Source organism: Petromyzon marinus, chromosome 83, assembly GCF_048934315.1.
Source record: "Petromyzon marinus isolate PM22_M1 ecotype Great Lakes invasive population chromosome 83, UKy_Petmar_22M1.pri1.0, whole genome shotgun sequence".
NCBI classification, from domain to species: domain Eukaryota; kingdom Metazoa; phylum Chordata; class Hyperoartia; order Petromyzontiformes; family Petromyzontidae; genus Petromyzon; species Petromyzon marinus.
In genome coordinates this window covers 4,435,686-4,449,985 of record NC_133748.1, presented here as the reverse complement: position 1 = coordinate 4,449,985, position 14,300 = coordinate 4,435,686, and the positions used below count along the sequence as shown (strand labels likewise).

Genomic DNA, 14,300 nt, shown 5'->3' with positions numbered 1-14,300 from the left:
CCTTGAAACTGATTGGTCCTCACCAGAGATGGCTTTCTTTTGAGCCTCATCTCAATTGGTGCTAGACCAGAAGACGCCATCTCTGGTGTGGACCAATCAGTTTCAAGGACAATTAATATATTATCAGAGTGTGTTTTTTTGCATTTTGACCACAAGTATTGTGGTTAATGCACACATGATTCCTTTGAAAAAAGGTTTCAGTTTTGTTGCCAGAAAAAAGGGGAAAAACCTATTATTATATTTTGGTACTGGCAAAGGAGGTCTATTGATGTAGAAGTCAAAGTTTGCTACTGGGGTTGCAAGGATGTGGGGATGTAGGTCACCAGAATTTTTCTACGTCTCAACTTAAGCATAATAGGCTGAGCTCCTTGTCATTGAGTATTTTCCTGATTACCGTGGACTTTTTATTAAGTTACATAACATTTCAGTGAGGGAATATTTGTTGATTTTAGATGGGGTTTTTTGGGCTTATAGGCATAGAGACTTTTAAAGTGATGCTGCTGTTGTTGTGGCCAACAAGTCGTTTCTTCTTTATAGGCGGTGGATACTGTCCCCACAAACTCTACTCGTTTCTCAGTGGTAACTGTTGGTTTGAAACATATCTCCTTTACTGCATGTGCAAAGGTCTTTGAAATTACCCCCTACCTCTCATAAACGCTATCACGTCAACCACTCACGGAAGCTGAACCTAAACACCACATTCAACGTTCATCATCAGCAGCGCGAGGCGATTCTGATGCTCCATGGACGCTCACATCTACAAGGAAATAAATCACAACCAAGTTCGCTCTTAACAACTGTTCATGCAAAGCCAAGGGACAGGGAGGTCAATGAGTTCGAGACTTGGGTTTTGAGCGGGACGAGTACTGGACATTGGATGTGGGAGTCTGAAAGTCTGTGGCGAGGAGAGGGGAGCATCATGACCTCGCGAATGAACCCAGCAGTGCTCATGATGGGAGCAAAACTCCTGCTCATGGTGAGGACGACCTCGCACATTCTCTAATTAATTTGTTAATTAAAGGGTTAATGTGTTGCTGAGGTTTTGGTATAGAATAGCATGTTCAACTGCCTGTGACCAAAGTGGATCCTCAAGTTTAGTGGCTATGGTCTCAGCCTGACCATCAGTAACTCACAGAGATCCACAAACTCACAAAGACTCACTGACTCGCATAATGACCCACAAACTCTTACAGAGACCAAGAGACTCGCACACAAGCACACAAACAAACACAGAGGCACATAATGACTCAGAGACGCATAGGCTTGCAGAGAGACCAAGGGACTCATACGGACTTTGTTATTAAACCAGGTTCTCAAGTGTAAGCAGCTAATAGTCTCGTTTCACTTGTTGAAGTGATGTTAATGCGTGGTGGTTGTGAGGGTTCAATTCCTAAGTTTACTGTTGTGGTTAAGTTGTCCTGTTGATCTAAAGTTGGAGTCTGTGATCAGAAATTAACTCAATATTTTTAACGTTTTTATTTCATATTCTATTTGTTGAATAAAAACTACTAGAGATATTCGATGTTCAGGATGCACATGGATGACACGTCCGTTCCTCATGTGTTTGATTGCATGGACTTCAACACAAACTCATAGTGAACAAATTGAGTGAACAAAATTCATAAGGAAGTCAATGGGGAATTATAATTATTTGACGGTGATATATTGATTGATTTAATATATGTTTTACTGTTGAATTATTGAAAGTGATATGGTTTGCCTCGTACCTTAACTGTTTTAAAAAGTGAAATAATAAGATATCGATACCAATGCACGCCATGAATGAGGGTCACAGCAGATCGTGGATCCATTGTATTTCTAGCAGGTATCGGTATTTATTTAATATTTGATTTGTCTAGTGTATGATTAATTATGTGAACACAATGACAGAAGGAAAATGTATTGTCTAGATTCTTAGATATCTCCCATGTAATGGATGGATTTAATACACTGTTCAACCTCATACACAAAGACAGATTTCAATATAAACAAGCCTCTTGTTTACAAAAAAAATCAGAGCACAGTTCGGTGCAATGCCTTTCTTTATCCAGTAGGCACAAATGCATTGTAATTTTCCTCCAAAATATATTCTGCAACTCTCACATTAAGTTTCATTAATAGCACTTGCCGTACCTGTCGGCTCTATATCATTCAACACCTGGAAAACATTTAATTGGTTTTGAGAATTTCCACTGGTTCACTACAATACCTTCTCCACTGCTCTACCACTACACATTCTCCACTGCTGTTCGACTATACCCACTCCACTGCTGTACTACTACACCTCCACTGCTGTACCACTACACCTTCTCTACTGCTGTACCAGTACACCTTCTCTACTGCTGTACTACTACACCTTCTCCAATGCTGTACCAGTACACCTTCTCCACTGCTGTACCACTACACCTTCTCTACTGCTGTACCAGTACACCTTCTCTACTGCTGTACCACTACACCTTCTCTACTGCTGTACTACTACACCTTCTCCAATGCTGTACCACTACACCTTCTCTACTGCTGTACCACTTCACCTTCTCCACTGCTGTACCACTACACCTTCTCCACTGCTGTACCACTACACCTTCTACACTGCTGTACTACTACACCTTCTACACTGCTGTACTACTACACCTTCTCCAATGCTGTACCACTACACCTTCTCTACTGTTGTACCACTACACCTTCTCTACTGCTCTACCACTACACCTTCTCTACTGCTGTACCACTACACCTTCTCTACTATTGTACCACTACACCTTCTCTACTGCTGTACCACTACACCTTCTCTACTGCTGTACCACTACACCCACTCCACTGCTGTACTACTACACCTCCACTGCTGTACCACTACACCTTCTCTACTGCTGTACTACTACACCCTCTCTACTGCTGTACCACTACACCTTCTCTACTGCTGTACCATTACACCTTATCTACTGCTGTACCACTACACCTTCTCTACTGCTGTACCACTACACATTCTCTACTGCTGGATCACTACACCTTCTCTACTGCTGTACCACTACACCCACTCCACTGCTGTACCACTACACCTTCTACACTGCTGTACCACTACACCTTCTCTACTGCTGTACCACTACACCCACTCCACTGCTCTACCACTGCACATTCTCTACTGCTGTACCACTACACCTTCTCTACTGCTACCACTACACCTTCTCTACTGCTGTACCACTACACCTTCTCCACTGCTGTACCACTACACCTTCTCCACTGCTGTACCACTACACCTTCTCCACTGCTGTACCACTACACCTTCTCCACTGCTGTACCACTACACCTTCTACACTGCTGTACCACTACACCTTCTCTACTGCTGTACCACTACACCTTCTACACTGCTGTACCACTACACCTTCTCTACTGCTGTACCACTACACCTTCTCTACTGCTGTACCACTACACCTTATCTACTGCTGTACCACTACACCTTCTACACTGCTGTACCACTACACCTTCTACACTGCTGTACCACTACACCTTCTCTACTGCTGTACCACTACACCCACTCCACTGCTGTACCACTACACCTTCTCTACTTCTGTACCACTACATCTTCTCCACTGCTGTACCACTACACCTCCACTGCTGTACCACTACACCTTCTCTACTGCTGTACCACTACACCTTCTCTACTGCTGTACCACTACACCCACTCCACTGCTGTACTACTACACCTCCACTGCTGTACCACTACACCTTCTCTACTGCTGTACCACTACACCTTCTCCACTGCTGTACCACTACACCTTCTCTACTGCTGTACCACTACAACTTCTATACTGCTGTACCACTACACCCACTCCACTGCTGTACTACTACACCTTCTCTACTGCTGTACCACTACACCTTCTCTACTATTGTACCATTACACCTTCTCTACTGCTTTACCACTACACCTTCTCTACTGCTGTACCACTACATCTTCTCTACTGCTGTACCACTACACCTTCTCTACTGCTGTACCACTACATCTTCTCTACTGCTGTACCACTACACCTCCACTGCTGTACCACTACACCTTCTCCACTGCTGTACTACTACACCTTCTCTCCTGCTGTACCACTACACCTTCTCTACTGCTGTACCACTACACCCACTCCACTGCTGTACTACTACACCTCAACTGCTGTACCACTACACCTTCTCTACTGCTGTACCACTACACCTTCTCTACTGCTGTACCACGACACCTTCTGTAATGCTGTACCACTACATCTTCTGCACTGTTGTGCCACTACACCCACTCCACGTCTCTACCACTGCACATTCTCTACTGCTGTACCACTACACCTTCTCCACTGCTGTACCACTACACCTTCTCTACTGCTGTACCACTACACCTTCTCTACTGCTGTACCACTACACCTTCTCTACTGCTGTACCACTACACCCACTCCACTGCTGTACTACTACACCTCCACTGCTGTACCACTACACCTTCTCTACTGCTGTACCACTACACCTTCTCTACTGCTGTACCACTACACCTTCTCTACTATTGTACCATTCACCTTCTCTACTGCTTTACCACTACACCTTTTCTACTGCTGTACCACTACATCTTCTCCAATGCTGTACCACTACACCTTCTCTACTGCTGTACCACTACACCTTCTATACTGCTGTACCACTACACCCACTCCACTGCTGTACCACTACACCTTCTAGACTGCTGTACCACTACACCCACTCCACTGCTGTACCACTACAACTTCTCCACTGCTGTACCACTACACCTTCTCCACTGCTGTACCACTACACCCACTCCACTGCTGTACCACTACACCTTCTAGACTGCTGTACCACTACACCTTCTCTACTGCTGTACCACTACACCCACTCCACTGCTCTACCACTGCACATTCTCTACTGCTGTACCACTACACCTTCTCTACTGCTGTACCACTACACCTTCTCTACTGCTGTACCACTACACCTTCTCCACTGCTGTACCACTACACCTTCTACACTGCTGTACCACTACACCTTCTCTACTGCTGTACCACTACACCTTCTACACTGCTGTACCACTACACCTTCTCTACTGCTGTACCACTACACCTTCTCTACTGCTGTACCACTGCACCTTCTCTACTGCTGTACCACTACACCTTCTACACTGCTGCACCACTACACCTTCTACACTGCTGTACCACTACACCTTCTCTACTGCTGTACCACTACACCCACTCCACTGCTGTACCACTACACCTTCTCTACTTCTGTACCACTACATCTTCTCCACTGCTGTACCACTACACCTCCACTGCTGTACCACTACACCTTCTCTACTGCTGTACCACTACACCTTCTCTACTGCTGTACCACTACACCTTCTCTACTGCTGTACCACTACAACTTCTATACTGCTGTACCACTACACCCACTCCAGTGCTGTACTACTACATCTCCACTGCTGTACCACTACACCTTCTCTACTGCTGTACCACTACACCTTCTCTACTGTTGTACCACTACACCTTCTCTACTGTTGTACCACTACACCTTCTCTACTGCTGTACCACTACAACTTCTATACTGCTGTACCACTACACCCACTCCACTGCTGTACTACTACACCTTCTCCACTGCTGTACCACTACACCTTCTCTACTGCTGTACCACTACACCTTCTCTACTGCTGTACCACTACACCTTCACTACTGCTGTACCACTACACCTTCTCCACTGCTGTATCACTACACCTTCTCCACTGCTGTACCACTACACCTTCTCTACTGCTGTACCACTACACCTTCTCCACTGCTGTACCACTACAACTTCTGTAATGCTGTACCACTACACCCACTCCACTGCTGTACCACTACACCTTCTACACTGCTGTACCACTACACCTTCTCTACTGCTGTACCACTACACCCACTCCACTGCTCTACCACTGCACATTCTCTACTGCTGTACCATTACACCTTCTCTACTGCTTTACCACTACACCTTCTCTACTGCTGTACCACTACACCTTCTCTACTGCTGTACCACTACACCTCCACTGCTGTACCACTACACCTTCTCTACTGCTGTACCACTACAACTTCTATACTGCTGTACCACTACACCCACTCCACTGCTGTACTACTTCACCTTCTCTACTGCTGTACCACTACACCTTCTCTACTGCTGTACCACTACACCTTCTCTACTGCTGTACCACTACACCTTCTCTACTATTGTACCATTACACCTTCTCTACTGCTTTACCACTACACCTTCTCCACTGCTGTACCACTACAACTTCTGCAATGCTGTACCACTACACCCACTCCACTGCTGTACCACTACACCTTCTACACTGCTGTACCACTACACCTTCTCTACTGCTGTACCACTACACCCACTCCACTGCTCTACCACTGCACATTCTCTACTGCTGTACCACTACACCTTCTCTACTGCTGTACCACTACACCTTCTCTACTGCTGTACCACTACACCTTCTCCACTGCTGTACCACTACACCTTCTCCACTGCTGTACCACTACACCTTCTCCACTGCTGTACCACTACACCTTCTCCACTGCTGTACCACTACACCTTCTCTACTGCTGTACCACTACAACTTCTATACTGCTGTACCACTACACCCACTCCACTGCTGTACTACTACACCTCCACTGCTGTACCACTACACCTTCTCTACTGCTGTACCACTACACCTTCTCTACTGCTGTACCACTACACCTTCTCTACTATTGTACCATTACACCTTCTCTACTGCTTTACCACTACACCTTTTCTACTGCTGTACCACTACACCTTCTCCACTGCTGCACCACTACACCTTCTCTACTGCTGTACCACTACACCCACTCCACTGCTGTACCACTACACCTTCTCCACTGCTGTACCACTACACCTTCTACACTGCTGTACCACTACACCTTCTCTACTGCTGTACCACTACACCTTCTACACTGCTGTACCACTACACCTTCTCTACTGCTGTACCACTACACCTTCTCTACTGCTGTACCACTACACCTTCTCTACTGCTGTACCACTACACCTTCTACACTGCTGTACCACTACACCTTCTACACTGCTGTACCACTACACCTTCTCTACTGCTGTACCACTACACCCACTCCACTGCTGTACCACTACACCTTCTCTACTGCTGTACCACTACATCTTCTCCACTGCTGTACCACTACACCTCCACTGCTGTACCACTACACCTTCTCTACTGCTGTACCACTACACCTTCTCTACTGCTGTACCACTACACCTTCTCTACTGCTGTACCACTACACCTCCACTGCTGTACCACTACACCTTCTCTACTGCTGTACCACTACACCTCCACTGCTGTACCACTACACCTTCTCTACTGCTCTACCACTACACCTTCTCTACTGCTGTACCACTACACCTTCTCCACTGCTGTACCACTACACCTTCTCTACTGCTGTACCACTACAACTTCTCTACTATTGTACCATTACACCTTCTCTACTGCTTTACCACTACACCTTTTCTACTGCTGTACCACTACACCTTCTCCACTGCTGTACCACTACACCTTCTCTACTGCTGTACCACTACACCCACTCCACTGCTGTACCACTACATCTTCTCCACTGCTGTACCACTACACCTCCACTGCTGTACCACTACACCTTCTACACTGCTGCACCACTACACCTTCTACACTGCTGTACCACTACAACTTCTGTAATGCTGTACCACTACACCTTCTCCACTGCTGTACCACTACAACTTCTGTAATGCTGTACCACTACATCTTCTCCACTGTTGTGCCACTACACCCACTCCACTGCTCTACCACTACACCTTCTCTACTGTTGTACCACTACACCTTCTCTACTGCTGTACCACTACAACTTCTATACTGCTGTACCACTACACCCACTCCAGTGCTGTACTACTACACCTCCACTGCTGTACCACTACAACTTCTCTACTGCTGTACCACTACACCTTCTCTACTGCTGTACCACTACACCTTCTCTACTGCTGTACCACTACAACTTCTATACTGCTGTACCACTACACCCACTCCAGTGCTGTACTACTACACCTCCACTGCTGTACCACTACACCTTCTCTACTGCTGTACCACTACACCTTCTCTACTGCTGTACCACTACACCTTCTCTACTATTGTACCATTACACCTTCTCTACTGCTTTACCACTACACCTTTTCTACTGCTGTACCACTACACCTTCTCCACTGCTGTACCACTACACCTTCTCTACTGCTGTACCACTACACCCACTCCACTGCTGTACCACTACACCTTCTCCACTGCTGTACCACTACACCTTCTACACTGCTGTACCACTACACCTTCTCTACTGCTGTACCACTACACCTTCTACACTGCTGTACCACTACACCTTCTCTACTGCTGTACCACTACACCTTCTCCACTGCTGTACCACTACTCCTTCTCTACTGCTGTACCACTACACCTTCTCCACTGCTGTACCACTACACCTTCTCTACTGCTGTACCACTACACCTTCTCCACTGCTGTACCACTACACCTTCTCTACTGCTGTACCACTACACCTTCTCCACTGCTGTACCACTACACCTTCTCTACTGCTGTACCACTACACCTTCTCCACTGCTGTACCACTACTCCTTCTCTACTGCTGTACCACTACACCTTCTCTACTGCTGTACCACTACACCTTCTCTACTGCTGTACCACTACACCTTCTCTACTGCTGTACCACTACACCTTCTCTACTGCTGTACCACTTCACCTTCTCTACTGCTGTAACACTACACCTTCTCTACTGCTGTACCACTACACCTTCTCTACTGCTGTACCACTACACCTTCTCTACTGCTGTACCACTTCACCTTCTCTACTGCTGTAACACTACACCTTCTCTACTGCTGTACCACTACATCCACTCCACTGCTGTACCACTACACCTTCTCCACTTCTGTACCACTACATCTTCTCTACTGCTGTACCACTACACCTTCTCCACTTCTGTACTACTACACCTTCTCCACTTCTGTACCACTATACCTTCTCCACTGCTCTACCACTACACCTTCTCTACTGCTGTACCACTACACCTTCTCCACTGCTACATTGAGTGGTTACTCGGCGTTTCAGCCATGCTCGTGCAATGCGCGACATCTATCGAGAGCAGCTTCACAAGCACGGGAGTGCGCTCACTTCCTGGCCAACAGGAGAAGCAGGGCTGCCCCCAACGCTCTGGGCCGTATTACTCCCCTTCTCTTCTGCTCTTTCTCCCCTAATGTAGTCCACTAATATGCTCCTTTTATTAATGGACGATTGTGTAAGAATAAATCAAGTATTTCTTATCGGGTTTATGTTCTCTGTTTTGTGAGGCAATGGAGACCCTACACATTTACCAGACCTCCACAGCTTGGCCTTCCCTCTTTCCTTAATATTATACACGTAGTTTTGGTGATCTGTGCCGAACGTCTGACACTGTATGCTGTGTGTAACCCTGGGTAGGCTATGTGGATCCGAGTGACGTCAACAATTATCAAGTCGAATTTCTGCACACGCTAACACCATCTGGAATGCCACCTCATAAATTGGTTTTGAAAAAAGGAACCATTGTAATGCTGATTCCAAATCTCATCCCCCCAAAAAGGATTATGCATTGGCACACGTCTGGTGATTCGTGAAAGGAACTGAAATTTTGTTGTGGCTGAAATCATTTCAGAATCCAATCGTAGAGATATTGTCTTCATTCCCAGAATTGATCTGGCACCGCATGATGTGAATTTAATATCATTGTCAAGAAGTCACAAGGACAAACTTATGAGTATTTTGGACTTCATATTAACGAACCTCTTTTTTCCCATGGACAACTTTATGTTGCATTGTCAAGATGCAAAAATCCAACCAAATCAAAGTGCTGATTCAACAGACTTCATCTCCAGAAAACTTTTGGGAAATGATCGTCAATTTACATCAAATGTGATATATAGAGAAGTGTTTGATTAAATATATTCAATACAATCTTTACATTTTAGTCGTTTTGATCAAATGTTATTTTCAGGAGACCGTGATATTACAGGAAAGCCTGCTACCAAATGTCAAATGTCACATCATGCAGAAAATTCCAGCTGCAGGCTCAGGCACAATCAACCATAAAGCCAAGTTCATTTGAGTGAGAAGCAGCGTGAGTGGATAGTGGTGGGAGTAGAGTGGGCACGGGCAGCAGTTGTAGTGGTAGGTGGGGACAGTAGGGGACACGGATGGTGCACCTGCCAGGAGTCATCTCAGTCAGTCAACCTATGGCACCTGCTGGGTTGGTCCCGAGACCTCCTGTCAATAGCGAGCCTTCGGCATTTCACGTGGCCTCAAAGTGCACCTGGCCTGTCACAGGGGCCGTGGTGACATCGTCACTGAGTGACAGATGACGGGTATTGGTAGGGGTGGGGCGAGAAACAACTACAATAGTAAGTTTAGGGGGGGAAATGTATTGAGAATGTGCAAGGTACATGGTATGAATACATGCGTAGTGGATTTCAACTGAGTCACAGGCGTACTCTTTGGAGGCAACACATTTATTAACACCAACACATTAACACAAATGGGTTACTGCCCCTTTAACAGATAACCAATGATGGTGGGCCACCCGGCTAACTACGCTAGTTACTGGGAGTAGCTACAACGGACAGGACCCTAGCTGGGGTCCTCGTCCACGTGTTGGTGACTTCTTCTTGGACGTCGAACGTAGATTGTAGATCTTCAGATGACAACAGCAACGCTGAACCCCGGTCCCTCTCAGGGACCTGGTTTATATGCTCGCTGGCCGTGGCTAGCCCCGCCCTTGGCCACGACCACCTTCTCGAACCCTCTCGTCGTTTCTCAACCCTTGCCGTAGGATCTCGCCCTGGCACGTGACCACTCTCTAGCCCCAACCTGGGGCCCCTGTGTAGACCTTACTGGTCACGTGCCTTCCAGGGTCAACCAGAGTGCCATAGCCTAGGGTAACCTCTTCCCATGTCAGCACTGCACACCACTGAGCGCTATCCTGGCGCTCAACGAGCCCCCTCTATGGCTGGTACTACACCCACCTATGGGGTGTCTGCGATGACAATGCATCGCATGCCATGCCTTGCTTGAGCCGGCATTACTCAGTGACATTCACGATGTCGCTACATACGTGATATGCGCAATGTGTGTACATCACACGCCGTGCCTCTTTAGGGCCAACGCCACACAGTGACATCCGCGATGCCACTACACATAACAGGTCCCTGCAGGGTGGGCTGGTAGGACAAGTCTCTGCGCTGTCTATTGCTGATTTTACACCCAACAGCACGAGATTTCACTTCGTTAAAGTATTGAAAGGGGACGGACGGACGAACGGACGGACGGACACATTAATCTATTGCAGGCTGGTACACTCAGTTTACAACTTCGTTCCTACCAGTATAACTAATTTTGCTCTGGATATATTTAACTACGTAGTGACGACCAACACACGTTTACACATTTATTAAGAGCCTTTATTGGTTGGCAGGAACACCATCTTAAAGCACGAGCTTCGGTTCTTCAGGAACGAGCTTCGTCTTCTCTCCAAGCGTCTCTTCCCCTTGTGCTATTCCTTTTTATACCCCTCAAGCCTCCTTTCTCGAAAGTTTTCTCGACCTATATCCCTCAGTCAATCCCCGTCCTCCTCTTAGAACGGTTGTCAACCGTTCTCCTGTCGGTCAAACGTCGTTTTCCCACCCTTTGCATTTGTATTTTTCCTCCAATCCCTTATTTTTTTTGTCTCTAGCCAATTTATTTCCATGAACCCCCTCTGCACTTCTCTTTTCTCCATCATCCACCCCACGTGGCCTCTCCCAGATTATGGGCACTGATCAGGGGCCTTGTTTTGCTTACTGACTGCCCATGTTTGCACGCACGGCATTACTCATCGTCAGGTACAGTGAGGGAAAAAAGTATTTGATCCCCTGCTGATTTTGTACGTTTGCCCACTGACATATAAATGATCAGTCTATAATTTTATTGGTAGGTTTATTTGAACATTGAGAGACAGAATAACAACAACAAAAATCCAGAAAAACGCATGTCAATAATTTTATAAATTGATTTGTATTTTAATGAGGGAAATAAGTATTTGACCCCTCTGCAAAACATGACTTAGTACTTGGTGGCAAAACCCTTGTTGGCAATCACAGAGGTCAGACATTTCTTGTAGTTGGCCACCAGGTTTGCACACGTCTCAGGAGGGATTTTGTTCCACTCCTCTTTGCAGATCTTCTCCAAGTTATTAAGGTTTCGAGGCTTACGTTTGGCAACTCGAACCTTCAGCTCCCTCCACAGATTTTCTATGGGATTAAGGTCTGGAGACTGGCTAGGCCACTCCAGGACCTTAATGTGCTTCTTCTTGAGCCACTCCTTTGTTGCCTTGGCCGTGTGTTTTGGGTCATTGTCATGCTGGAATATCCATTCACGACCCATTTTCAATGCCCTAGCTGAGGGAAGGAGGTTCTCACCCAAGATTTGACGGTACATGGCCCCGTCCATCATCCCTTTGATGCGGTGAAGTTGTCCTGTCCCCTTTGCAGAAAAACACCCCCAAAGCATAATGTTTCCACCTCCATGTTTGACGGTGGGGATGGTGTTCTTGGGGTCATAGGCAGCATTCCTTCTCCTCCAAAAACGGCGAGTTGAGTTGATGCCAAAGAGCTCCATTTTGGTCTCATCTGAACACAACACTTTCACCCAGTTGTCCTCTGAATCATTCAGATGTTCATTGGCAAACTTCAGATGGGCATATATATGTGCTTTCTTGAGCAGGGGGACCTTGCGGGCGCTGCAGGATTTCAGTCCTTCACGGCGTAGTGTGTTACCAATTGTTTTCTTGGTGACTATGGTCCCAGCTGCCTTGAGATCATTGACACGATCCTCCCGTGTAGTTCTGGGCTGATTCCTCACCGTTCTCATGATCATTGCAACTCCACGAGGTCAGATCTTGCATGGAGCCCCAGGCCGAGGGAGATTGTCAGTTCTTTTGTGTTTCTTCCATTTGCGAATAATCGCACCAACTGTTGTCACCTTCTCACCAAGCTGCTTGGCAATGGTCTTGTACCATTGGAAACCTCATTTGCCAGTAACAAAATATGATAATTGTTTTTTTACCCTTTTATCTGGCAACAAAACTGACACCTTTTTTACAAGGAGTCATGTTTACTTTGACCACAATACCTGCGGTCGGAACGCAAACAAAAAACAACAACTCTGATAATGTTGCCAGATAAAAGGATAAAAAACCAATTATCATATTTTGTTATGGGCAAATGAGGTTTCCAATGGTGTAAATGCTTACCCCGAGCTCTCATACTCTGATGGTGCATTGTCTTTGAGTTGTACGCCTTTTGGCGTCTTCTGGTCCAACACCATGTGCGACGAGGCTCTAAATAAAGCTGTCTCGGGTGTGGACCAATCAATTTCAAGGACAGTGCATACATTATCAGAGTTCATATTCTTAGTTTTTTCGGTAAAGTCACGTTGAAGAGAAACAACAAAATAACAAAATATATATAAAACAATAAAAAATTCTCACGACGTTTCGACCATAACTCAAACGGTCATCATCAGGTGTGTCGGTTTGCATAAATTTATTTTGAAAACGGCATATTTATTTATATATAAAAAAAATAACGTTTGCGTCACGCGCAACGATTGGCAGTTTGCCCAGGACTAGTCCATCTATTTTTTGAAAAGAGGAGGGGGGAGACGAAATTTGTTTTTATGTATGCTGTCTGAAAGCCACTGTAAGCGTGAACAATCAATCAAGAACTGAAATGATTTATCAAATCTTTCCAATGATTGCTAAGATAGAATCCATCTTCTCGGTTGAAATTGTCTCTGTGCTTGTATATGTGGATAGCCTCATGAACGAATCTCTCATGGAAGCCAGATGGCTTACAAAGAACCTCCGTCTTGGAAAAGTCAATGGCATGTGAGCCTACTGAATTAGAACAATGATCTGCTACGGCCGAGGTGTTGGTCCTACCGTGTTTAAGGTCTGCTTTATGTTCACGAATGCGGTCCGAGATATGGCGTTTGGTTTCTCCAATGTAACTACTACCACAGAGGCAACTTAGTTTGTAGACACCAGGGTATTGTATGTCCGGAATCACATCTTTTACAGACGGAACCAGATCACGGATTTTATGTAATGTGTTGAAACGGACCTGGATCTTGTGTTTATTCAAGATTTTGGAGATCTTTTTTGTGATCCCAGCAATGTAGGGTAAAGTGATGGTTT

General features: G+C 45.9%; 1 protein-coding gene across 1 annotated transcript in view; it reads left to right on the top strand.

Moving 5' to 3' along the window:
* The first annotated feature begins 281 nt into the window (after positions 1-281).
* LOC116937844 (uncharacterized) overlaps positions 282-14,300 on the top strand; it is a 39,216-nt gene continuing 25,197 nt past the window's right edge. The window contains exon 1 of the mRNA XM_076057573.1: positions 282-976. Within this exon, the coding sequence (XP_075913688.1) occupies positions 737-976 (240 nt within the window). The 5' untranslated portion in view covers positions 282-736. The remainder of the gene's footprint in view (positions 977-14,300) is intronic.